This window comes from Podarcis raffonei, chromosome 9, assembly GCF_027172205.1.
Source record: "Podarcis raffonei isolate rPodRaf1 chromosome 9, rPodRaf1.pri, whole genome shotgun sequence".
NCBI lineage: Eukaryota > Metazoa > Chordata > Lepidosauria > Squamata > Lacertidae > Podarcis > Podarcis raffonei.
The window spans coordinates 6,980,423-7,007,699 of record NC_070610.1 but is presented as its reverse complement, the minus strand read 5'-3'; the positions used below and the strand labels follow the sequence as shown (position 1 = coordinate 7,007,699).

The following is a 27,277-nucleotide window of genomic DNA, read 5'->3' as shown; positions in this document are numbered from 1 at the left end:
TATAGTGATGATGATGATAATAAATTAATAATAATAATAATATTACTTATACCCTGCCCATCTGGCTGGGTTTCCCCAGCTACTCTGGGCGGCTTCCAACAAGAGATTAAAAATACATTAAAACATCAGTCATTAAAAACTTCCCTAAACAGGAAGTTTAGACAATACCGGCCTGGTTCACCTGTAAGAATAAACCGTGGCTTGTCAAACAAACTAGAGCTTGCTTCTCCAAAGTTTTGTTTTGTTTTTCAGCTGTTCATGCCTTTCTAACTTGGTGAGCTTCTGGGATGGGGTAGCCAAAGGAGCTATGAATAACGAAGAGTGATGGGTTTGTGTAGAACACAAAGCTACAGTTGAAATAAAGCAAGAGTCGTAAGCCAACAACAAACCTAGCTACAGATTATGGCTTGTCAGCAGTAAGTAAGCAAAACAGAGTTAAGCCCCTGGGCAGAGATCAGGCAAGCGAGCAAACCATGGTTTAATTAACCATGGCTTAGTGTTACATGCAAACCAGACTTTTCAAGAATGCCAACAGAATTCCAAGGGCTAAGGTGTTTATCTCACTCATTCACTGAAAAGAACAGTGGTTCAAATGGGTTAGATTCCTATGCATGCTCACATACTCTTTCCTGGTCATTTAACCTTTCTTTCCTCAAAATTATTTGGAAGGTTACCAGGTTGTCATTGGAGATTTTCTGTGGTGCACTATTCACTTGGAACGTATTTTTTCTGCATGAGGGTGTGTTTGTTCATAAATTGTTCTTTATGCAATAAATCGAAATGGACTTTAATTACTAATGACATTTTCATGCAGTGGAAATTTCCAAAGAGCAAAACCAATTTTACTGTGTATATCTGGTGGACTAGGTCAATCTTAAAGGTTACTTCTTACTGTAGAATAATTGGCACAGGCCATGTTTGTTAACTAAAACTACTTTAAGGTAGAGAGTATGTGAAAAAGAATCCGACACAACTCATTTAAAACCCACCAGGCCTCTGCTTTCCCTGCTGTGACACAGAATATGCTCAGTTATATAAAGGAAACTGCTTCCAGTGGCAGCACTTAAGAGTCCAAAAAGCAGTAGCAGCAGCAGCAGCAATGTCCCTGTTTTAACAGGTGGTTTGGCCCAGGATGCAAGGATCTTTAAGAACTGATCCCCTGTCCTGTAAATGGGAGTACAAAGCCACAGAGCTGCCTCAGCAATGTAAGTGGGTATTTAAAATATTCTTTAGGTCAAAAAATTGCAGCTGTTTTTCACTGCATGCTAAAAGCAGAAGAGAAGAAAACCAGAGGCTAGTTAAAACAGAACAAGTTGAAACCCATTGTTGCGGCTTCCGATGCTTTCCGCCATGGTGAAAAGCGGCTCCCACACTAGCGGAGATCGTTCGTGCAGCTAATTAAGGATCACTTGAGAGTAATTTTCCTTGCAAGCCCCCCGTTCCTGGTCAGAGGTGTGTGTGTTTCACTCGCAGATCGTCTGATGCCTGCCTCTCATTCTGATGGAATATGGGAGGCAGGGGACGCTGATGAACGTATCAGTAACTCTCCAACGCGGTCACTATGAGCAGAGGTTCTTCTGTTTCTTAGGATGGATTTGGTTTTGGATCTAAGTAACAGGCGTGTTCTGGACTAAGGGGACAAGATAACTTGCTGAATGAATCAGCCACTGAGTGCCAAGGTCTAATCTGGAGAGGATTTTCATTGTAACCCGATTGGTATTTAGGGGGAGTGGAGCCTTTACCCTTTCATTATATACATTATGTTTTATGATTCGGCAAACCTTTCCCAAAGTATTGTTAATGGAGTGGAAAAAATGCAAGAGGGAATTAACGAGAACTTCATAATTTTTACGGATTAATTGCAAGAATTGAACTGTGTGAAAACTTCGCAATGATTTGTGGCATTGACCTTCTACGGAATGGTAAAGAAGACTTCGGTTCTGACTTATCATGGCTTTGGAGAGATACCGGCTTGTTAATGGATGGGAGAGGGATCAAAGAAGATAATTCTGGAAATGTGTCCGGGGCTATAGTGAGACACCAGACCTCTCTTTGTCTTGGATAAGCAAAATGGCGTGTGTTGCAGTGAAAATTGCAGTCCTTGAGAAAGTGCAAGTGAAGGGAAATGCTGAGCATGGAATAGAACATGAAGAGTAAAGATGAACGAAAAACAAACATTTCACACAGAAATTTACAGGATCAAACTCCCCTTGCAAAACTAATGGATAGGGAACAGTTAAATGCGAATGAAATCAGTGGCTGTTAAAATAAAGGATCAAGAATGGAACTGTTGTATTTGGACTGAGAGTATTGGAGCAGGACAAAATAAGAACATCACTCCCTGAAATCCAGAACCCGGGAAGTCATTCAAAATTGTTTAATTTGGTATTGGATAATTGGCTTTTTAAATTGTATTATAATTTGGTATTGTATTAATGTGGCTTTTATTGGATTGCTATAAATGAAAATTCTTAAAAATTATTAATCAAAACCCATTGTTGCAGCTCAGTTCCTCAGCGATTGATAGCCCAGGTTGCTTCTCTTAGGATCGTAGCTGGGGGGGCGTGCCTGTTTTTTTGCCCCAGGTGAAGTCTCCAGAGGAATGCCATTGAAGCTCTCAGCCTGTGTGTGTGTGTGTGTATAGAAATGGGGGGGGGGGGACCTGCCAAACTAAATCTTTGACCTGGGTGCAATAAAGTCTAGTTTTGCCCCTTTGTCTCTACATCCATTAACTCCAAAAGGCAAATGGGGAAAAGAGATTGCTGCTGTTTCAGCAAAGGGGGAGGTGAGGCGAACCCCATAAACATCCCTATAGCTCGTCAAAAATTCACCTAGTTTTGTGTTACGATTGCAGCACACTGTGCTGCTTTTGTTTGTCTGCAAACACCAGTTCTCCAATAGTGGTGTTTTGCGTTCAGCTCAGTGTCCTTCAAAGGAAACACTCCCCAGCCTCCTCACGTACATCTGGTCTGTATGACTTGCTAAGCATGCTCTTGCTATGCCATGGTTGTGCGAACCAGGCCACAGAACACGTATACTCTTAGGTCAAATCCCCTTCAAGTTTGTAACTTGTGGCCTTCACGCTGACTTTTGCTTTTGATTTTATGGAAACCTTAATTAAAAGGAAACTACCAATCCTCAACAAGCCAAACCATGTTGTGCTGCTCTCAAACCAACAGACAGCAATAAGGAAGCTGAAGGTGCCAAAACTGGGGTGGGGCCCAACGACAGATAGTCTTCTGGCTTAAAATCTTCAACACAATTCAGTTTCAGGTTTCATGTCACTTTATTTACAAAATGGTCTAAGACAACCCCCTCCCGCCCATCCCCATACTTACAGCTCTCTTTCACAACACACACGTCAATTTTTTAAGCAATGTCAATAGCACCATTCGAGTATTATTTTTAAAATCCAGACGGATCTTGCTGCAGTCACTACAACAATTCACAATCTTTTACATCCATGGACGAAATTTCAGAGTGCAGCAGGACTGTACGCAGTTCCATCGATGGAGTGAGGCCTGTGCAAGCCATTGCGGGGTTGGCCCATTGATGCATAGTCCCCCAAGGTGTGAGCAGGCCTCTACAACAGCCTTCGGACCATGTAGTTCAGAATGCCACCATGTTTGTATAACGTTATGTCCATGTCACTGTCAAATGCGGCAACCACATGAAATACTTTCCCTGTGTTTGTCTTTAAAGAGACAGGAATGAGAGGCAAAAGCAAGAAATATGTTAGGACTGTGTCATTTCCTAACATTTCTATAGTAGGATGTTCTGTAATAACGACAGCATATTGCAGAAACAAAAATTCTGAGACCCTCAAGTCTTGCTTTAAACTAAACTAGTTTTATTGCTTATGGAAGTTAATGACTTAATAAAAATACCAGCAAAGTCTGTAATGTTGGGGATCTGGGACTGAGAATGCAGATCTGCCCCTAAGCAGCAATTTGGGACTCCTGTGCTCTTCACAGTTCTGATTCTAAGTGTTTCTCCTTTTCCCGTAAGTTATAAAATAAAAACAACCCCTCTGTAAGGAAATAACTGTGGCAGATACGCAAGTCATACTCTGAGCAGACCCACTGAAATCAATGGATGTAAGCTTATCATGACTAACTTAAATTGGATACCACCCCACAATAATTATGTAGGTCAGCTTCACTGCAAGGGACCTGCACAAGAGCACAGGGCAACTGCACAGCTCCTGCTCAGTCTCTGGGACACCTGTGCAACCGAGGCGTGTTCAACTAAATCCTACCCACAGCAGACCTCTCACTTTGCTGCACTCAAAAAAATTATTGCCTTAAGATAGTTGCCTGTGCCATGCGCCTCTGTGTAGGCCTGCATGTGTTTAAAAATATGTCTCTCTATGAATTCAGACAACATTGCTCCCAATTATGTTTTTGAACCATTCAAATGACCTTGACATAAGTCTTCCCTTTATCCGAGCACCTTTCAGGACACTGAGCCGCTTAGCACAGCTTGCTTTGCCAATATTTGTGCCTTAAGAGCAGTTCTCCAAGTCTCTACAGGGGTGGGGAAACTGCGGTCTTCCATGTGTTGCTAACCCACAACTCCCATCAGCCCTCATCGCTGGCTATGCCAGTTAGGTCTGAAGGCCTCTCCAACAACATCTGGAGGGCCACAGGTATCCCTTCCCTGATCTTAAGGCCAACTCTGGTGCTGACTTCTCACTCAAAAGGAGACCCCCCCCCCGGCCAAACACAGCTCATATTAACTTATAGTGGTACCTCGGGTTACATACATCTCAGGTTACAGACTCCGCTAACCCAGAAATAGTACCTGGGGTTAAGAACTTTGCTTCAGGATGAGAACAGAAATCGTGCTCCGGCGGCACGGTGGCAGCAGGAGGACCCATTAGCTAAAGTGGTGCTTCAGGTTAAGAACAGTTTCAGGTGAAGAATGGACCTCCGGAACGAATTAAGTACTTAACCCGAGGTACCACCGTACTTTACACTTCCACCTTATGTGAAATGGTGTGGATACCATAAAACTGCGTCATTAGCAGCTTACAACAGAGGACAGACCATCACATTTGCGCTTCAAGGAAAAAGTAAATCTCTTCTATTATTAAGGCTTGCATTCAGAAGTCAGTCTGAGTTACCTTTACATCTAGGGAGATTCCAGGGGACAACTCATGAGGAAATGAGATTGAAAACTGTTCTTTGCCTGTCAGGCCCCAAAACGTTGCGTTTTCCTCGGGGAGGAACTGGAGCGGAGCAATGCCCATTCCAATCAAATGACTTTTATGGATCTTCTCATAGCTTTCAGCAATAACTGCTTTCACACCCTGTAGAAACAGTTATATCTGGCTTAGATACCATCTGAACAATAATAAAAGTCATCTTCATACAACTGCTCAACAGAGAAATCTAGTTTCTTGGAAGGTGGCCAGGAATGCTAGCCAAGAATCATGAGTGTAGTAACAATGTTAACTAGCTACTACTGTCCAGCACGGATAGGAAAACTGTAGTCCAGCAGCATTCTGAGGGGTCACAACTCTTACTAGCCTTAACCATTGGGCATGCTAGCCGGGGGCTTATGGGAGTTAGGAGTCCTAGATCTGTTATTCCCACTGAAATAAAACCTCAAGTTAGGTCTCGTTTACCAGGATTTCTGGTCGATAAGCAAGAAGCAACTATGTTAAATCGTTGATTCAGATGTACATTATCCCTAAACTGGTCCCAGTTTGTGAATTTAATGGTCAAAACCACAAACGGGCACTCTTTAAAGCTCAGTGAAAAAAACTGGCTCATGCATTTTCAGAAGGCACAAAATGGCATGCTTTAAGTTCTATGAAAAACAGGCAAGCAAAATCCTGTCAAGCAGCCTGAAGTAATAAAACACTGAGGCTTCTTGTTACTTCGAAGTTAAGACAACGGAAACATACCAGTAAAAAAGGTCCTTTTGCAGCCCAGTCTCTCGAGCTCCCCAGTCCATACTTCTTGCCTGCTAAGATTATCAGAGGGATATTCTCTTTGCGATACAACTCAGCCGCATCAAATACATCTAGCTGCAGGGGAGAGAGCAAGAGAGAGAAATTGATGGGAGGAAAGGACATGGGGACATTTCTAATATGCAGCTGCCCCCCATAGCTTTGAACAAATATGTCCTCACCGTCTGTCCAGTTGGAAAGTGAATTGTTTTAGGAGCAGGTTTCCCAATGAATTTATTGAAAAGTTTTATGTTTGCAAAGGTGCCTCTTGTCATCACTGCATCGTTTCCCCGCCGAGCACCATAAGAATTGAATTCACGGGGCGTGAGGCTATGGGAGACAGCAGAGCATGCTCAGTATAAACGTGCAACCTGAAAAGTGGACTTTGCTCACAAACATCACTTAGGGAAGTTTTCCTGTGCCATAGTCAGGTGTGGAACCCTAAGAATACAGGTCAAAGTTTTATATCCTGTGTGTCAGTTATAAATGGATAGCAGGCACTTAAGGCATTCTGACTACCTGTTCACCTTGCAGGGACCTGCAGCTTAATACATGAAGCTCTGCAGATGACACTAAACTAAGCAGTATGTTCGCTATGAATAAAGGTAAAGGGACCCCTGACAAGTAGGTCCAGTTGTGGCCGACTCTGGGGTTGCAGCGCTCATCTCGCTTTATTGGCCGAGGGAGCCAGCGTACAGCTTCCGGGTCATGTGGCCAGCATGACTAAGCCGCTTCTGGTGAACCAGAGCAGTGCACAAAAATGCCGTTTACCTTCCCGCCAGAGCGGTACCTATTTATCTACTTGCACTTTGACGTGCTTTCAAACTGCTAGGTTGGCAGGAGCAGGGACCAAGCAACAGGAGCTCACCCCGTCACGGGGATTCGAACCGCCGACCTTCTAATCGGCAAGTCCTAGGCTCTGTGGTTTAACCCACGTGCCACCCGCGTTCCTTTTCGCTATGAATAGGGTCCAGTAAAAACAGGACAGATTATGCAGAAAATTCTGACTATAAGCCTGAAAGAAATTCAGTTAATCCTGCTTAGCAACCTACTTTAGCTATGGCACACACTGTTCATCTGGCCAAGCAGCAACCACCACAGTAAAGCAACTTGTGAGGACCAGCTGAATCCTTCAGTTTCTTTCCCTCACAGCTCCTCTGAAGTTTCTTACCCCTTGTTGGTTAAGTATCTGGCAGCAGCGCTGCCCCTCGCAATGCTTCCTGCAGGTGAGATGTGATCTGTCGTGACCGAATCCCCCAAATACAACAAGACGTGCGCATTTTCAATACACTGGGGTGGAAGAGGGTCTTTGGTCTGCCAGATGAATGGACACAAAAGTAGATGAATACACCCCCTCTGGTTAGTCGAAAACACACCCAAAAGGCACAAAACGGAGCTAATGTAAAAGGTAAAGATGTTCCAAGTATGAAAGCAAGAACGTGCGCACAGCCCTGCAAAAGGAGACCATCTAGCAAAGGATCAGCTTCCCAAAAAGGCAAAACTGATGTTTCTGAGAAATCAACAAGCAAAGCAGGTGCCCTCTAGCTTCTCGTATTCTAAAGCATACTGTTTCCGAACACGGAGGTGCCATTTAGTCATTAAGACTAGTAGCCACCGATAGATCTGCCCTCCAATAATATGGCCATTCTTCTTTAATATCCTTCTAAGGAAGTGGCTGTCACATATTGCTGCAGCAAATTCCATAAATTAATGTTGTGGTTTTTGAAGAAGTACTTCCTTTTGACTGTCCTGAACCTAGTTCTAGTGTTATGAGAGATCCTTTCCATTGAGAAGGAAAGCAGAACGGTCTTGACATCTTAAATTGTGGTCAGAAACATTCCCCCCACTTATTAAGTTCCCTTTCCTACAATACCTAGAACACCTCAAACATACAGACTTGGTGTTGCCATACTTACAAGCTTATCAAAAAAGGAAGGACATCGGATGTAAGTAGACTTCCAATCCCACGTAAATAAGACTGATTCAGGCGCTTCTAGAGAATTCCACCGCTTATTTCCTTTCTGCAAAGCAGGAGATATAAAGTTCTGATCATCTTCTCCTGTCTTGTACCCAAAATGCCAGTTACTGAATATAATATAGTGGAAATGCCACAACAAAATGCCACATCAACATTTCTTTTCTTTGTAACTGATAACTCTTGTTAACTCAGCCTTCCAATTTTTTTTTTGCTGTTAATAATAATAATTAATTTGTACCCTGCCTAATTTATTTGTATCTCAGCCTAACCTACTTCAAAGGGTTGTTGCAAGGATAAAACAGTGAGAATGAAGGAGACTGTCTGAGATCCTTAGAGGCAGGTTATAAACACAGTAAATAAATCGGGACATCTGGCTGTTTACACTCTTGCTTTTTATATTTGCTATAGATCTGGCATACAGAAGTGCTAAAGGCTAACAAAGATGTTTGAACCAGTATGCATAATTTCATTTTAAAATTTACATACTACATTCCCCGCTAGGAACATTGACACACCGAGTGATGCACAGGAAAAAGTGTTTCATTTGAGCCTTGCGGAGTCAGAAAAGGAGTAGGACACCTTTTTCACCCCAAGGGCCACATTCCCTCAAGGAAATGCAAGTGACCTGAAGGACCAGAGGCAAAAGTGGGCAGATCCATGTATGTGACTGTTACCTTGTCTACAGGAGGGGACATTCCAGCCATGCAAAAAAAGGAATAGGTTTCCCATGCACACACATCTCTCCAGACAGGCAAGCAAGTGGCATTATTACAGTTCCAGGGCACCTGCTAGGCAGGCAAAAGCGCCTGAGGGCTTGGAGCGCAGGGGGTGTGGCCAGAGAAGGAGCAAAGCCTCTGGCAGAGAGTGTGCTTGGGCCTGAGGATCCCTGTCCCTGATTAATAACAATGCCAAACTACCTCCATTTTCCCCTTCAGCTCTTTAAACATGGATGATATTACGAACTCTTCTTCCACTTGCTGAAGTTCTTCTCGAGTGGGCCAAATATCATGCAAGAAGATTCTTTTGCCATCAGGACTGACCCCTACAAAGAAATTTTGATCATGGTGATAACAGCAGAAATTACTCCTCTGCCATTTCTACCCGTCTTAAAAGCATTACGAACACCCAAGAGCTTTCTTAGCTGCACATACTGCACATGATTCGCTCTATGACACACAATATTCCCCTGAGCTCACCTGAAAGCAAATCACTTTTGCAGAAGAGAAAATTGCTGAACTGGTTCACAACGATCAACTTGGTTGCTTTGTTAGAAAATATAGGTAGGTTATTTTATGGCGTAGCGGAATCTAGGCCATAATGCGCCATACACTAGGTGAGGCTTCAAACAGCGCAAGAAAGGTAAGCGTTGCTCTTAGAGCAAGTTAAATGCCCTGAGAGCATTACAGGAACAAGCCAAGTCCTGGATGAAATAGGAGCTGGAAGGAGAGGGATAGTTACCTAATGGCTCAGTCTGGAAATCAATATTCACAGTTCCTGCTATAGCATAAGCCACAACTAGAGGCGGGGAAGCAAGGTAATTGGCACAGATGCAGCTGCAGAGACGGCCTTCGAAGTTTTTATTTCCAGACAAAACTCCACAAGCAACCAAGTCACCCTGAAAGGCAGAAAATATTAGATTTCTCAACTTCATTGTCATGGTAGCTTGAATTTCTGTGAGAGTTTACAAGTGGCCATAAAGGAAATGGGACGCGGGTGGCGCTGTGGGTAAAACCTCAGTGCCTAGGACTTGCCGATCGCATGGTCGGCGGTTCGAATCCCTGCGGCGGGGTGAGCTCCCATCGTTCGGTCCCAGATCCTGCCCACCTAGCAGTTCGGGTGCAAGTAGATAAATAGGGACCGCTTACTAGCGGGAAGGTAAACGGCGTTTCCGTGTGCTGCTCTGGTGCCAGTTTGCCAGAGCAGCTTCGTCACGCTGGCCACGTGACCCGGAAGTGTCTGCGGACAGCGCTGGCTCCTGGCCTCTAGAGTGAGATGAGCGCACAACCCTAGAGTCTGTCAAGACTGGCCCGTACGGGCAGGGGTACCTTTACCTTTATAAAGGAAAAGCTGAGGGAAAACCCTTGATGAAGGATACCCTCTTAGTGGGAAGAATGATTATTCTCTTCTCATATTCCTAACCACATATTGTTCCTTAACGCTCAAACTACAGAATTTGCCTTTAAACCAGGGCTGGGGAACTTGCCGCCCTCCAGATATTGTTGGGACTAGAATGGAACTCCAATACTGGTATTAAATTTCCTAGCGCATAAAGATATATACTCCAAGAGTGTTTTCATAACCGTATGGGACAGACAGACAGACAGAAACTACTTAAGTGCACAGGGGCCATAATAGTTTCCCCCCCCCTACTTTCCTAGCTCTACACACTGCACAGAAGTTCTCACCCTCCAGCCTAAACAGTCAGCAGGGCAAAGTCTGGACGTTTTATTTTCCCCAATTGGTCAACAGGAACAAAGTCCACTATGCTACAGTTGGTAAAACATTACCTGCACAATTGCATTCTGAATGGTTTCTGGCAAAGGAGCGGTATTCCCAACACATGTGGAACATCCATAGCCAACAACCTCAAATCTAGAGCAAAACCAGGATTTTAAGAAAATGTCAGTGTTTCATTAGTGCAACCTACTTTTTCATTCACCTTTTCACTGCAGTGAAATCTTTGAAGTTCCCCTGCATGTTGTGGGATCATTTGAAGAGAGCTGCTACATGGCCAGGGCCTCAAGACTCTCTTACCTGTCATACTGAAATCCTTTCTGCCAGTGGGAAAATGGGAGGTAATGAAAAAGGTTGCCGATTCAACCCCTGGCCCCTCCAGTTTTAAGTAAGGGCAGCAGGTGGAAAAAGACCTCTGCATTGTATCCCACTATGTTCTACCTGGAGTAGACTCACATAAATTAATGGAGCTCTGTTTGTTACATCTATTAATTTCAGTGGGTCTACTCTGACAAGACCTTAGTTGGATCCAGCCCCACGTCTTGAGTTCCTTAAGAGCTGCTCCCAGTCAGAGAAACAATGCTGGACTAGATGGACTCTCTCTAGACCAGGAACGTTTCTCTGATAAGACAAATAGTTTGACCCCTTATAATGCAGCTTCCCATGTTCCTGTGTGCTTAACCAAAATTTCAATAAATAAGCATACCCCCCCCCAGTAAATTATGATCTGTGGGTGTGTTTTTTTATATACTATGAGTATAAATACAGCAATGCTTAACATAGACCTTATAGCAATTATTTAGCTTCTGAATGCTGAGCTGGTCAAATGTGATGTGGCTAAAAACCATGAGCCGCAGAAACTTTAAAAATGAATCAAATGCCAATGAGTCTGCAAGCAACACACTAATTCAGAAGCTATATGATGTTTGCATGTTACTGTGTTACTTCTTTTGGATTTGACCATGTCACTTTAAGCATGCATTTTAAGCCACTACACATAAGAGTCTTTACAGAGTCTTTAAAACTTCTACATATGAGAGCAAAGAAGTTAGTACCCAAGTTTATTGAGGTATGGCAATACACCACTGGAAGTGAGATAGTGCGTGACCATTCCGCTGCCAGGAGATAAGCTGGTTCTTATGTAGGGTTTAACAGTCAGACCAGCTTCAATGGCTTTTTTGGCCAACAGACCTAGGGAAGAATGAAAGCAGCAGTGAAATAACGGTACAAAAATTCTAAGGGGCAAAGTTATGTTGCCTATAGATAAATTAACACAACAGGTAGTACTGTTGGAGGAAAGTTTGCTCTGCAGTTTAGAACAGATTATGTATATGCAGAAGGGTCTCAGGTACAAACCCTGCAATAGCCCTTAAAAAAAGTCTCCAGTTATATGTTGAAGAATTTTTTGTCCACAACCCAGAAGAAATCTCTGACCGAGTCCCTGATGAACAGTTGCCGGTTAGGATTAACAGTTCAGGGTAGATAGACCAATGTATGACTCTCTGTCACTGGAGGTTTTTAAGCAGAGGTTGGATGGCTATCTGTCAGAGATTCTTCAGCTGGGATTCCTGCAATGCACGGGGTTGGACTAGATGACCCATGGGGTCCCTTCCAACTCTACAATTCTATGATTCTATGTAAGACAGCTCTAGATACCATATTAACTTCATATGCAGCGCTATCAAGCCCAGGTGCAGCATAGCCTCCATTCATTTTGATGGGGCGTAGCGGATTATGACCTTTATCCTCTTTTGATTAGCAATTTCAGAAAGACAAAATTCTAACATTTATGCTTTTGCATAAATCCCCAGAAAGTTCAATCCTATGAGCCAGCAGGTTGACCACTTGTATATATTAAGGCAAGACCAAAGTCACAGCTTCACTGGCACAAGGTCACCATTAGCAATGCTGCTCTCGGGCTGGAAGCTGGCCCAGGACACTGCTGTTGTAGTACGGCAGGCATGACTTCAAGAACTACCACCACTTTTTCACAGGTAATGAACACAACTTTAAACACAATAAATAATAAAATACGTTTTTTAAAAAAAGGGACAGCTACTACTGTCAGGTGCAGAACACTGGAAACTGTGAAAAAGCTGCCGGGTTGCACCAGGTGCAGTGGTACCTCCAGTTACATACGCTTCAGGTTACATACGCTTCAGGTTACACACTCCACAAAGGTTAAGAACTTTGCTTCAGGATAAGAACAGAAATCGTGCTCCGGTGGTGCGGCAGCAGCAGGAGGCCCCATTAGCTAAAGTGGTGCTTCAGGTTAAGAACAGTTTCAGGTTAGGTACGGACGTGCGGAACGAACTAAGTACTTAACCCGAGGTACCACTGTACTGCAGAATCTATGAAGCATTTTAAAGACATACTGTTCAACAAAAAACCACAATCCCTGTACAATTTCAGCTATCCAAATTTAATGGGATTATAACTAAAAGGCACCTCCAAACATTTCAAGCTTCTGCTTAAGCTACACTGGCACAAACTCCTCTGTCTGCCTTCTATAGACATTTATAGGATGGCAGTTTGGTTAACTTGGCTCTATAACGCCATTGTTACAGCAAGAGATAGAGAAGAAAACTGAATCCAAGCAGAGTATACCTGCTCCTAGCATTACAGAGGGGTTGCAGTTGTTTGTACAGCTGATTACTGCAGCAATGACGACTGATCCATGAGCCAGCTTGTACTCATTTCCTTCATACTCCACAGGAACCACATCCCTTTGCCTTTCAGCTGGAATCTGAAAGCCTTTAAAGCCAGCCTAGGGAATCAAAACAGGCATTGCAAAATCAATTACACAACAAATTCAAAGCTGCTTTTAAGCAAGAGAGGGGACACTAGAATCCTGTGTTGGTGTATAGCCTTGGCAGCCAGGAAGCCAAAATCCGGTGGCAACATCTCCAATAATTTGGGGGAACTAACACAAACTATTTTATTAATTCTGATTGCAAAATCTGCATGGAATACCTCAATCTGTATCCTCCCATTCCCAATGGTTTCGTGCAGACCAAGACAAATGTTTGTTTTTCCGCATGGCCGCACCTCAACCAGTGAAAGAGAGAAGGGTTCTGCACTCATGTTTGCATGTTACAGTGCCCAGCTGGGAGCATGGGAAGACGTGTCATTTAGGTGTGCCCTTTGATTTTCAAGCATCACAGCTAACAGGAAAGAGCTTAATTTTTGTTTTATAAAATGTTGTGACAGTGAAAGAAGCAGGCCTCTTTCCCACAGAACAGAGACTATATAATTCAAAAGCATAGAAACCCTAACAGTAGTTCTTCATTTCAACTGCACATACCTTTTCATTTAAGCAGGCCTGGAAATCACTCTTCATATTTGTAACAGCCACTCTGTCCTGTGCCCTTTTGGGACCACTTACATAGGGCATTATTGAACCCAGATTTATGCATATAACCTGATGGAGTAGAACATTTGTTAATAAATTATTGCACAATATACATCACTGCACTGCTGCCTAGGCTTTCAATATAAGCTAGCCAAAATTTGTGGACTACCTGGACAATTTTGCAAGTTTATTTCTACAAATCAGGCTTTGGCAACTTATGTAAGGCACATTTTGCAGACAAGCTGAAATTATCAACTTTTCTTTCTAGCAAAAGATGGAAAACACCTTCTTGAAGCAACATATTATTGTGCGATTTTAATATTTTTGAAAAAGTCACCCTAAATTAGCAGTTTACAAAGGCCATTTTACTGAACAGCAGTAATCCAAAATGCCAATAAAAAAAATACTAAGATTGAAATACTAAGAGCTAGCGTTTGAAATCCCAAACCACTTGACATAGTCTGCTCCACCCCAGTTCCAACAAGAACTCCCTGTGAATATCAGAAACTACCAAAGAACACTGTAATTTGGGATACATTTTGGGAAATCTTCAACCCACCCAGGAGGTAAGGTTTGAGGGAAGGAACGAAATGATACAAATACAGTGTGTGCTCTTTTGGCCAAGACACGATACCAAAGTGGCTTACCATTAAAATGCACACAAATGCTTAACTGTAAAAGAAGCACGCACAGCAGAGTCTTCTGGTTTGTGGCAGTTAATATACCATAATCCTAGTTCACAATTCCTCTTGCTGACTGATGGTAAAGACGCCTGTCTATAGGAGCTGCCCTCCTTTGATGCTCTGAAAGCTCAGAATGCTGAGCTCCCCCCCCCCCCCCCTGGTCTCATCCAGATACTGATCCAAGCTCTTGCAGCTTCAGCAATGTCACAGCATCAGTTCACTGGATCTTTATTGCCCAAGCTTTATTATATTGTAGATGGGGTGGGGTACAGGTGGGACAAAATGGGAAGGAGAAAGTTGGTTGGAATGAGGCAAGTATGGGGACTATATGCCCTTCAAGGGGCTGCAGGATTACAAATCATTGACCGTTAGGCCATGGCGGCTGGGGCAGACGAAAGCTTGAGTCCAACAAGATCTGGAGGGGGACATGCTCCCCATGTTTGGAACAGGGAACTGGGTTCTCTTGAAGGTACAGGAGACCCTATTGGCTGGTGAGGCAAGGTAAAGAGTATAGATCCAAGCAAGACTCAAGCTGCAAATATGAAAGAGGCAAGCCCATTTTGACATTACCTGGGAATATTCAGGTTCTTCTGTGGAAAGTTCATAACTTCGAAGTAGTTTCACAGTTTTAAGATATGTTTCCATCAACTTAAGCCTGGTCTCATCAAAGCCTGTGGGAAACGGTTAAATAATCAGGAAAAAAATTGTTTAAGTAATGAACCTTCTGCTGATATTCAAATCAGTAAGTTGATTGCACCAAAGGCCATGACAAGTACATTAAAATGTACCTAAATACAAACACAGTAATCGCATAACAAGCACCAGCAATATAAAATAAGAAAAATCAGAACACCATCAAATAACTCAATTTCACATTAAACCCCATAGTCACCAAAACAATTCACAGCAACATTATTTGCTGATGTAGCAACATAACAGAGTAGCTCAATAGAACCTGTGTAACAAAAGGCTTGAACTTAACTGCCTTTTCCTAACTTGAAATACCACAAGCCTCTGAAGAGTCGATTCCAGGTAGCACTTAACTCCCAATTTCCTGCATGCATTAGCCAGGAAAAAAGACAGTAACCCGAGTATCTACTGCAGCATCTTACTTAAAGGAAGACAGAAGTGAACCAAATCAGGTCTCTCAGATATACACATTGAGCAGGAAGATACATTTTACTAACACACACACACACACACCATGTGTGAAGACCCTCAGGTCTAGGGGATGCATGCCACCTTGCAGACCTCTCCATTGACAGCCTTGGGCATCTCTCTAAGCCTTGCCTCCTCCAGGCCCTTCTGCAGTATTTCCGCCTGACTGCAACGTGTCCCTGAACTGTGAGCCTCGTTTGACTTGATGGAGAGACATGCACACTGGAGAGATCAAAGACTTTCACTGGATGAGAAACTGTAACTCAAGAGTATGGTTTCTACTACAATCTTTAATGCTCAGATCAGCACGACAGGCAGACAAAGCATGGTTCAAAGGCACAGCAGGTGCTATGTATGGCTAAGAGAGTTAACACAGGCATAGGCAAACTCGGCCCTCCAGATCTTTTGAGACTACAATTCCCATCAACCCTGACCACTGGTCCTGTTAGCTAGGGATGATGGGAGCTGTAGTCCCAAAACATCTGGAGGGCCGAGTTTGCCTATGCCATTGATCCAGCAAGTAGCACGACCCCCTCGGGTCCCATTATATGGGAATGGGGCAGGCATAACTTCAGCATGACGAAGAGGTAAGCAAACCAAACTTCTTCTGGAGGTCTGGACCTGAACTGTCTGTTCACACCTCGCTAGCTTCTCTCTGGACTAACTGATGGAGGAAGGCTTTGCTACGGGGCCCCTCCTTGGGATCTGACTCCTTGTTCATACTTCCCTGCCACTCGAGGCCCTAATGCAGTCTGTCCCAAACTTCGGGGCCCCTTCCCAGTGTCATCAACCAGCAGCTTCCCCAACTTCCCCCACCCCCACAATGCCTTTTCTTTGGGACTCATGACGTGGATGTTTCCGATTTCCAAGTAGCTGGAATGCAGCCCAAAAGTTAAGGCTGTCACCTACTGCTCTATCCACTTGTGGTTATGGCCCTGCTTGCCACTGGCATGTGTCCCCCAGAAGGCTGCCCACAACAGAATGCAGCCCCAGGGCTGGGAAAGGTTCCTCGCCCCTTACACATGGGAAAATTCCAATCCTGCAACAACATGTTGTGAAATATTACACCAATTTATTTTGTTTAAAATGCATACAACAGTTACTTAACAGAAAACCTCTAGGTAATATATTGCTATGGTAAAACTCTGGAGAACCAGCTGTTTTAATTTCCGTCTTACCAGTGTGTTTTAAGTGCTTCAATGTCACATTATCGATAGGGAAAAAGCTCAGGATAGCACCATATTCTGGACACATATTTGCTATTGTGGTCCGGTCACCTATTGAGAGCTGGGAAACTCCAGGCCCAAAGAACTCCACAAATTTTCCAGACACGCCTGCTTGCCTAAGTTGCTAATGAGAGGAAAAAAAGAAAAGAAAAATCAAACACTGCATGCAGAACAAGGAGGCAGCTTATGACATAAAGGATTAGAATGAACCTACTAGCAATTCCACCAAGAGAAATATACAGGATCATGAGGCAGGAGACTACCCTTGGGCCCTCTTAATCAGCAGAGTATGGTGCATGGGATGCTGAGTGAGTGCTCTTCATTGCTCTGCAAGATGTTTTGGGCAAGTGAGCCAAGCTACATGCCGAATTCTTTAAACACACCATCTTCTGGTGTCACCATTCTTCAGTGCTGCCCTTTTGCTGCACAGCAATTAGTTAAGGCTGTGGGGCAATGCTTCTGAAGGTTTCCATTTCACTACCCTCTGGAGTCATGGAGACAGGGGGTGCCTACATCTAATACTACAAACTGACAAAATAACACTTTTTCATTTGATTCAATGACACAACTAGTTAGTTTAACCCAGGGTGCATTTGATTTAAATCAAATCAATTTAAATCACGATTTAAATCACTAGTCAGTAAGACTTGATTTAAATTGCTAGTGAGTAAGACTTGATTTAAATCATTTTTTTTACAGAAAGACTCAGCCTTGCTGGCATCTTCTTAATATTTACAACTAGATGAAGGTTTCATTTTTGGAATAGTAAATTTTCAGAGTAGTTTTTAGAGTTACAGCAAAAATTACTGATTTTGTTATACTGTTAGAAATACATAGACAGATGATTATGAAATTATTGTGAGGTTTAATAAGTTAACTGTTTACATTCAGACAACTTTTCTGCTGTACTTTATTGGAAGGAGAAAAATAATTTCCCTAATAACAATTTAAACAATTTATTTAACTAAAACAATAACATTATAGCATATGTACTCATGTTTGTTAACTGATGTGGTTAAATGGTTTTTTAAAAAACAAAAACTTAAGACTGTGTTTCAGCACACATGAAAAACTTTAAACAAATCCTTATTTCTTGATGAACAGCCTTTGGACTATAATATAACTTAAATACAAAACTATCTTTAGAAGGATTTTTCTTGCAAAAGCATTTTATTTAAAAAATCTGATTTAAATAAAAAAATAAGATTTAATTTTTTTAAAAATCGATTTTTTAAAAAAAATATCCGATTTTTAAATTTTTTTTTAAAAAAATCATTGATTTTTTAATCCACCCTGGTTTAACCATTACTGTATCCTTAGCATGAAATTCTGCAGCAGGTTTGGGCAGAAAGCACAGTGCCGAGACACTATCCTGGTCATTGCAAGCTTTGGTCTAGAATGGATGAAGTATTTTCTTCCATATCAGCCTTACAACTAATAGCAGAAGGGTTGCTATCCACCCCAGGGTCCTTCACCCTTAGTATCTAGGAAGGGAGGGAATCAAATCAGTCCCTGAGTTGATTCTCTATTCTTCATAAACACTCAGCTGGAAGCCAACACAGAGCAGGTTCTTTAGTGTCTACAGGAGAAATGGGGATGGTAGAAGATTGGCTTCAGAGAGGAAGGGGGAGGTGATTCTTAGTTTAGCCCCAAGCAAAGCTTTTCTTCAGAGGAATCCAAGCAGATGGGAGCAAGGGCTTCCCATCCAAACTGCAGCAAGAAGGGAGAAAGAAGACTGAACCATATGCACACTGTGTTGGCCAGGCATGGCTCTTTCTGAAACCAAAAGGTCTTTAAGGCTAGAGAGGCCCTCATGTGGGGTTACCATGATGAGCTGCCTAGGAACTTCCCTAGAGACAGCTGCTCCTTGTCCCTAGTAAGGGGTAACCTGCTGAAAGAACCTGTTGCTTCACTACAAACTTCATTGGGTATCCATGGAAGGTGGTGTTGAATTTCCCTTGTTTACCTGCCATAAAGTTTCTTAAGGCCTTGCCAAACCACTGCTAATGACACTGTAACCTTAGATAAAATCCCAGGCACTTTTATGTCACCTCCAGCAGAGCTAGTAATACATGGCCTGCTTGGCTTGGCAACAAAGAGAGCTCTAATTTACCTTTGTAATGCTCAGGACCACATCGATTGATGTGGCAAGCGGGCTGGCGGAGCCTGTCAGTTGACACCCAACCACCTCAGGCAGGGTGAGGGCGACTGGCAAGCCAAGCATGACGGCTTCGGTTTCAATTCCACCCACACCTGGAAGGAGAACATTACATCATTTAAAACAGCTTGGTAACTGGCAGATTCTTTAAAACTTGGAAAGCATGCTATAAGTATCTTCAGAAATCTTCTTTGTCAAAAGTCAAAACTGACTAGTGTAAAATAACCCCGTACCGTCCCCATTTTAACCTGACTGGAACGCACACATATGGAGCTGCCTTTTAGGAAAGATGTTGGAAAATCGGATATTTAACCTCCAGGCCATACTGCCCCCAAAAGTGTCCCCCCCCCCAACCTTCCTAGATTTTAGATAAAACACCTAGTTCCAACATTGGGGTTTTATTTCATTTCAAAGGAAAAGCCAGCAGTCATTACACTAGGTTGCAACAGAGGGAAGAGAAAGGATGAAGGACCAATGTGTTGCTACAGCCAGCAACTTTGGACTTCTCCTTGTCTTCAACATTTTCACACCAGCTGGTGATTAAAAGAACGAAGAACTTATACCCGAGTCTGCCTATTTCCTCTCCCCACCCCAATCCATTTTCTTTTTGTGTTGTGCCTTTTTAGATTGTAAACCAAGGGCAATAAAGAGCAATTTTATTTATTTTTCTTGTTAGTGAACTGTAAGCCTTTATGGGGATCTTTTTTGGTTGAAAAGCAGGGTAAACATTATTTAAACTAACGTTGCATTGATCATAAATAAAAACTGAAATGGACGATGAGGTCACCTTCTGATGGGTTAATGAAGAGTTTCCCATCTTTGTCTTAGTGAAAGGAAGGAAGCTTTCTCTCCTCTCAAACTGTCGGGGCAAAGGTTTCCTTCATGAAAATAACTTTAATTACAGAAACTATAAGGATTAAGGCTGCCTGTATGCAGCATGATGTGCTGTGTATTATGCATAGCTTAAGTCTCCATTATGTCATGTAGTATTTTATACTTCTTTTCTCATACTTTCAAAAACCTAGCAGGTTACTCTCTCCTAGCCCCCAGGTAGCAGTGTCTATTTAGATTTATAACCCATTGTACCCCCACAGAAAATGGAACTAAAAGATAGGGATCAGGAGTAACACACAGAATTTCAAAATACTGAACAAATAAGCCTTGCCTACAGAGAGTGGAGGGGACGCGGGTGGCGCTGTGGGTTAAACCACAGAGCCTAGGACTTGTCGATCAGAAGGTCGGCGGTTGAAATCCCCGCGACGGGTTGAGCTCCCATTGCACTGTCCCAGCTCCTGCCAACCTAGCAGTTCAAAAGCACGTCAAAGTGCAAGTAAATAAATAGGTACCACTCCGGCGGGAAGGTAAACGGCGTTTCCGTGCGCTGCTCTGGTTCGCCAGAAGCGGCTTAGTCATGCTGGCCACATGACCCGGAAGCTGAACACAGGCTCCCTTGGCCAATAAAGCAAGATGAGCGCCGCAACCCCAAAGTCGGCCACGACTGGACCTAATGGTCAGGGGTCCCTTTACCTCTACCTTACAGAGAGTGGATTAGTTGCTCTAAATACAAAAGCAGGGAAGCTCTCCACTGAGCCACAAACAGGTATGTACAGTGTCTTTCCCTGCCCTCCCCTGCCCCCTCCTCACTCTTACAGGAACACGGATGTTACGGTGGGTGAGGAGTCAGGTACAGCCAAAGCCTAATATTTTAAACAGTGAGTCTTATTTTTTAATTATTAAAGTAGTCCTTTTAAAAATTCATTGGGGGTCTGTTTAATCTCAAGACTGAATTAATGAAGTGTGTTTTTAAGCACACAAACTAATAATAATAATAATAATAATAATAATAGAGCATCTTTGTATTTTCTCACACTTGCAACTTCCCCCTCTCCACCCAACTATCACAATAGAAAATGTTAATGAGGAAATTAAAATAAAGAGGAAGAAATTGAAAACTAGAGATGTAACAAGGAAGAACACTGTGAACTGCCAACTCATCTTACCCCATCCCAAGATTCCCAAGCCGTTCACCATTGTTGTATGGGAATCAGTGCCAACAACGCTATCTGGATAGAGGAAGTCTTTAACATCAAATACTACTCTTGACAAGTACTCCAGGTTCACTTGGTGGGCCAGTCCTGTTCCAGGAGGAATTACTGAGACATTCCTGAAAACTTTGGAACCCCACTAGAGAGAGAGAGAGATAAAAGGGGTGGGGAATTAAGATAAGTGGTCTTCGCACTCTCTGAACCAAGCAAGCTTTAGCAATGGTAACTGTAAATGAGAAAAGGTACATCAGGATTTATTATTTTTTAACCAACGCATCCCATATCTACTGGGTAAAGAAAGGCAAACTGCTGAATACATGAGTGTCTCAGCAAGTATTAGCATAGGAGAGAACCTACATAGCTATCACAGTTCATAAGATAGTGTGCCCCTATCACAGGTTAAAAACTCTGCTGTTCTAGCCATGATCTGTCTCTCCATTATACCTTTCCTGAAGTATGTCAATCATAAACAGGAGTTAATTCGAGAATGAGTATGCCATTTCATGTTCAATACCAGAAGCCTCCTTTTGTTCTCTTAGTTAAATATTCTGAAAGAAAGGGGGAAGGTTCAAAACTGATTGCAGAACAGACCCAAGCAGATCTCCACCAGACCACTTTGTGCGGCCCTTGCATAAGGTTCTTCAAACCAACGTACCTTGAAAAACTGAAGTCTCTCTCTATTTCTGCCAAATTCCATCTCCTGGTTTTTTAACACTGTTTCCGGCCTACAGGGGGGAAAAACCAAACCCATATAAACATTACTGTTTTCTCTCCTAATATTTCACTTACAGTTGAAAACTGAGAAGTCTGGAACTGGTTAGGAGAGGCATTTTAACTCCACATGAAATGGCACATGCCTCTTCTACATTCCCTCTTTTTTAAAAAAGCCAAGGTCTCTTGTAAAGCATGAAGTGAGTGTCTATCATGTGGCAATAAGCACTGCTTCAGATCGCACGGGGCAAGCTGGCTTTAAAAAGGTGTCTTTAAAAAATAACCTGGCTTTTAGAATGATGCTGCCATAAAGGGAAGATGTGCTTTCTAGCTACTGTTCTTAGAGGTAAGTAACCTCAAGCAAGAAGCAACTAAGAGTCATGTTATGCATGATAAGAAAACCGCTTATCTTCATATCTTGTTACTGCAAATTAGAAAACCAGTAAGGTGACAAGTCAGGAATGTGCGGCTTCAGGAATCTCATTCATTTACGATAGATTAAGAAATATATCTGGAGGTATTTCTACTATGTCTGTCCAACAATTGTCCTCCTATATTATGCTTTTGCTTAATCCCTGGCAGAGACTGAATTTTACTGAATGTGGCCAATCATCATGTCTTTCAGAAGAATGTTAAATGGATAGACCAAATTTGGCTTCCTCTCATGGTTTGAAAAAAAAAAATAAACAATGATTGCTGGATCACATGTGAATGCTAAGTCAGTCCTCTGGTTCATTTCCTCCCAGCCGGGGAATGGAAGAACAGCATGATTTGAGAAGAATGTACCAGCACACTTTCTTGTTCATAGTAAACAAGTCTGTCTTACCATTCTGTGTGAACCAGGCCTTCATGAAAGTTTCCCACTGAGAAAATACACATATAGAAACTCAGCTACAGAGCCAGTGTGGTGAAGTGGTTAAGAGTGTTGGTCTAGGACCTGGGAGGTAAAGGTAAAGGGACCCCTGACCATTAGGTCCAGTCGTGGCCGACTCTGGGGTTGCGGTGCTCATCTCGCTTTATTGGCCAAGGGAGCCGGCGTACAACTTCCGGGTCATGTGGCCAGCATGACTAAGCCACTTCTGGAGAACCAGAGCAGCGCACGGAAACGCCGTTTACCTTCCCACCGGAGCAGTACCTATTTATCTACTTGCACTTTGACGTGCTTTCGAACTGCTAGGTGGGCAGGAGCTGGGACCAAGCAATGGGAGCTCACCCCGTTGCGGGGATTCGAACCGCCGACCTTCTGATTGGCAAGTCCTAGGCTCTGTGGTTTAACCCACAGCGCCACCCGCGTCCCATCAGGACCTGGGAGACCAGGGTTCAAATCCTCACTCAGCAGTGAAAGTCACAGGGCGACCTTAGGCCAGTCACAGTCTCTCAGCCTATCCTACCTCACAGGGTTATTGTGAGGGTAAAATGGCAGGGAAGAGAAACACATACACCATCCTAAGCTCCTTGGGGGGAAAGGTGGGCTAAAATGTAATTCATCAAAATTAAAAATAAAATAAGTATCTGCACTTTGGAAGCAGCCCTTACAATTCTTACATCTGGCAAAATGCCTTAACAGAAAAACAGATTAAACCAGGAATGTCCAAAGTCTGTTTTGGGGGGTCTAATCTGGCTTATCCTAAAAGCTGAACAACTTTGGTCAGCCCTCACACAAGTACACTTCATCAAATCTGGCCCTCTTTGAAAAAAGTTTGGGCACCCCTGGAACAAACCCAAGACTATCTGAATATGAAGATGACTTTGTAGCTTGATGGTACACTGTTATGTTGCTGTGAACCACCCTGGGGTCATTGGATGAAGGGCAGAATAAAAGTGTAATAATTATAAATATAAATAAATAACATTCAATAGGCTAGTAGACAATGTGGTTGTAGGATTCCACCATCCATGACACTGTATGGACTGATCTGAGATAAATAAAAAAACAATACTTTCCAACTTACAAAGTGAACTAAGAATTTTCTCCACATAGATGTGTATTGTTTAAAAAAGGAGAAAGATGTACAGTGGTACCTTGGGTTAAGTACTTAATTCATTCCGGAGGTCTGTTCTTAACCTGAAACTGTTCTTAACCTGAAGCGACACTTTAGCTAATGGGGCCTCCAGCTGCCACCACAGCACAATTTTTGTTCTCATCCTGAAGCAAAGTTCTTAACCAGAGGTACTATTTCTGGGTTGGCGGAGTCTGTAACCTGAAGCGTATGTAACCCGAGGTACCACTGTATCACATGTTTTGTTTTTTAAAAGAAATAAAAAAGTAAGTGGCCTTTAGAATAAAAACATTATTGCCTTGTCAAGCTTTCACTGTGGCAAAAGAAGCAAGAACTGAACTGTTATAGGCAGCCAACCTGCCAGTTTTTGATTGCCAGTAAGTTACAGCTTAATGTATGGCAGTCTTTAGTGTTAGATAAATCAGTGCCTGATACTTAACATGCTCCATGTTAAACTTGAGGGACGTACTGTTATAGAGGAATTGGAAGAAAGCCCTAGCAATGGCACGGATGCTCATCTGCAGGAAGAAAGCAAAATGAAAAAAGGAGAATTGGAGAAAAAAATTTACTCAGGCACTGGTTGAAGATGAAAAGGACACAGCGGAGGCGTGTTCTCAATCTGCACAGAAAGTGGCCCCGAATTACGACCAGACTCTCCATCACATGGCCCTCTGCAGCTGGACTGGCCCCTGCACGGTAGCTTCCGAGGAGCTTTAAGTGGAGAAAGTTTTGGTGGTGGCCTCTGGGGATCACCACCTCCAGGATTGGGAGTGTTCTGTATTGCACTTTAAAAAGAAACAGAGAAAATAAACCGGTTTTAGTTTATCAAAATCCTTTGAATTACTAAATATAAAGTAAATGTAAAATATATACATTAAAAACCCCAAACAAAGCAACACTAGAATAGTGAGATCATGTTTTATCTCTCAAGAGGTGAGAGATGCTAATGGTTTGGTAAACTTCACCAGGCAGGCAATTTCAGCTAGGAGACATGCACCATGCCACTGTGTCTTGCAGAACTGGCACCTGGGTGGTGCACTTTAGAGCAGGGGTGGGCAACTATGGCCCTTCATCTAATTTCACAAGGATGAGAAGGAGGGGAGAGTGGAGGGGGGGAAGGGTGGCAGAAAAGAAAGGAAGTGGAAAAGGGGTTGCCCATTCACTTTTGGCTCTGGCTCTGCTTACTTCCAGTATGCAGTCCTCAATACAAGAGAGTCAATGTGGTGTAGTGGTTAGAGGGGCTTGACCAGGAGCAGAGAGTAGGAATTTCACATACATGAAGCGACCCACATTACACTATAACTGCTACTCAAAAAGTAGAATAAAAACAAAACAGTTGTACAATAAATACCATTTACTGAAGTCAATCTGCAAAGAATGGTCCACAGTGAGATCTGTTGGGCAGGCAGGATGAACTTTTGTAGGATCCCCTCCAAGATTTTTCACAGCTTCCCTCATAGCAGCAAAATCCACTATTGCAGGAATTCCACTAATAAAAATGACCAATGTAAAAAAATATTTAGCTGCCACACAGAATAAAGATCCTTTAAAGCCAATGACACGGGCCCCATACTGGTTAACACAGTCTTAGTAGGTCCCACATGATAGCTCAGAAACACTCAGGAAAACTTTTATTTTATGCTACAGAATATCCTTGCACTGAATGGACCGGGTGAGACAATCTTCGAAATACATAGTTTGGAGAAATAGAAACAAACCACAGACTTGCACACTGCATCTTACCCTCTTCACATGCTATTTCAACTCTCAGTTTCCTGTTAGTCATAACATCTGTATCAGCAATTATTGCTTGTGTCTGCTTTCAAATCAAAACTGGAAACCCAATCAAACCTCCAGTTCTGGAGCGCATACACAAACAGATGTCATAACTCTGCTTTGAACTAAGCAGAAAGTGGAAAGTAATGCTGTGCAAAAGAAAATAGAAGTATGTGAGCCTGGTTTGTTTCTACCCCTCTAAATCATTCTGGATGGTTGTTTGGTTGTATGTTAAGGTGGACATCAGAGTCCAATGAGACTTCTGTATCACCTTAATTCTCAGCACTGGCCAGCCAGACGACAACGTTGCCAGCAATTTCAAGACAAAACTGTCAACAAGAGGCAAATCGCCGGCAAATTGCTTGCATCAAACACCATCCTTAATACTGAGCCACTTGCTACATGAACCTTAAGTTATCTAAACCTCCTCCTCAAGTCCAGTCTGACTTGGGCACACCTACTCCCTGCATTTAGTACAGTATAAACAGATCGAGTGCATACCATCTTGTGCTCTGAAAAACAGGGCTGGGAACATTGGGTCTACATCTTGATGGAGTTAATTTTTTTTCTTGGGACCACATCCTTTAGGGATTCTGAAGCACACCGTAAGCCCTGCTAGTATTGATCCAGCCTTTACCATTAACATGCTTATCCTTGACATAGGCCCACCTATGACATGTTTTTGAAGACCTACATTTCTTCCCATGGTTTTCAAGTACTTACAACAACATATTCAAATTCCTCCTGCTATGTCCATGCTGCTATAACCAATTTGCTAACTAGACATGCAAATGATTAAAAGCACAATTATATGCCAACCGTGTTTTGCATTACACAGAATTCATGTTTGAGACAGAGACCAGATTAAAGGAGTAAGAATTAACTGCTACTGTTTGCTGCTGTACTTTGAAGGTTTTCATTTTTTAACAACAAATAAAATGCTTAGGCAAGGGACAGTAGCACATCCTTTATATGCAGGAAGTCCCAATTCAATTCTTGGAACCTCTGGGTAAGGCTGGGAAAGACCCTTGTCTGGAAAGCAGCTGTCAGTTCATGTAGACCAGTGTTCCCCAACCTTGGGCCTCCAGCTGTTTTTGGACTACAACTCCCATCATCCCTCGCTAGCAAGACCAGTGGTCAAGGATGATGGGAATTGTAGTCCAAAAACAGCTGGAGTCCCAAGGTTGGGGGAAACTGATGTAGACCAAGCATGGGGAAGCTCCCTCCCACAGCCTAATGAGACCTAGCCAGAGTCCCAATTTGACCCATGAGGGTATTTTCCCCATGCCATGCCCTGTGCCAGGTGCAGGGCAGGTAAAGATGTAGCTGCAAAAACCTCAAAGTGCACTTCTGATCATACCTTAAGGAAGCAGGGCACCTTTTGAAATTTGGAGCCAAATGCAAACCCTATTGGGATCAACTATACTCCAGAGTTCTTGACAGGGAACTGTGAAGTGGAGCCACTGGCTAGATCCTATTCCCCAAGCCTACTGAGCTTGACAGACCAATGGCCTGACTTGATATAAGGCAGCAGCCCATATTTATGTATGTGGAAGAATGTCCCAATTGTGAAGAAACAATATAGTCATTAGTGTGAGATGGGAACTGAAGCAGAGATGTCCAAAAGTCCCTGCAGCAGAAGTATCTTGAGACATACACAAAGCAGTCAGCAGTGAAAGGATACCCCATTATTTCAACCACTTTTCCTGAAGAGACATTCATTATGTAGATCTGTTGCCAGTATAAACCTACATGAATACCTGAACTTCTGCCTCTCTAA

The 27,277-nt window shown here is 42.8% G+C and overlaps 1 protein-coding gene across 1 annotated transcript in view; it reads right to left on the bottom strand.

Moving 5' to 3' along the window:
- Positions 1-3,302: 3,302 nt before the first annotated feature.
- IREB2 (iron responsive element binding protein 2) overlaps positions 3,303-27,277 on the bottom strand; it is a 33,779-nt gene continuing 9,804 nt past the window's right edge. Inside the window, exons 4-22 of the mRNA XM_053402350.1 lie at positions 25,073-25,210; positions 24,291-24,506; positions 21,666-21,735; positions 20,966-21,149; positions 18,921-19,060; positions 16,760-16,931; positions 14,994-15,094; positions 13,693-13,809; positions 12,996-13,155; positions 11,444-11,579; positions 10,442-10,526; positions 9,393-9,549; positions 8,852-8,976; positions 7,873-7,977; positions 7,128-7,270; positions 6,139-6,286; positions 5,912-6,034; positions 5,126-5,311; positions 3,303-3,694 (exon numbers count right to left, since the gene is read on the bottom strand). Of these exons, the coding sequence (XP_053258325.1) occupies positions 3,584-3,694; positions 5,126-5,311; positions 5,912-6,034; positions 6,139-6,286; positions 7,128-7,270; positions 7,873-7,977; positions 8,852-8,976; positions 9,393-9,549; positions 10,442-10,526; positions 11,444-11,579; positions 12,996-13,155; positions 13,693-13,809; positions 14,994-15,094; positions 16,760-16,931; positions 18,921-19,060; positions 20,966-21,149; positions 21,666-21,735; positions 24,291-24,506; positions 25,073-25,210 (2,617 nt within the window). The 3' untranslated portion in view covers positions 3,303-3,583. The remainder of the gene's footprint in view (positions 3,695-5,125; positions 5,312-5,911; positions 6,035-6,138; positions 6,287-7,127; positions 7,271-7,872; positions 7,978-8,851; positions 8,977-9,392; positions 9,550-10,441; positions 10,527-11,443; positions 11,580-12,995; positions 13,156-13,692; positions 13,810-14,993; positions 15,095-16,759; positions 16,932-18,920; positions 19,061-20,965; positions 21,150-21,665; positions 21,736-24,290; positions 24,507-25,072; positions 25,211-27,277) is intronic.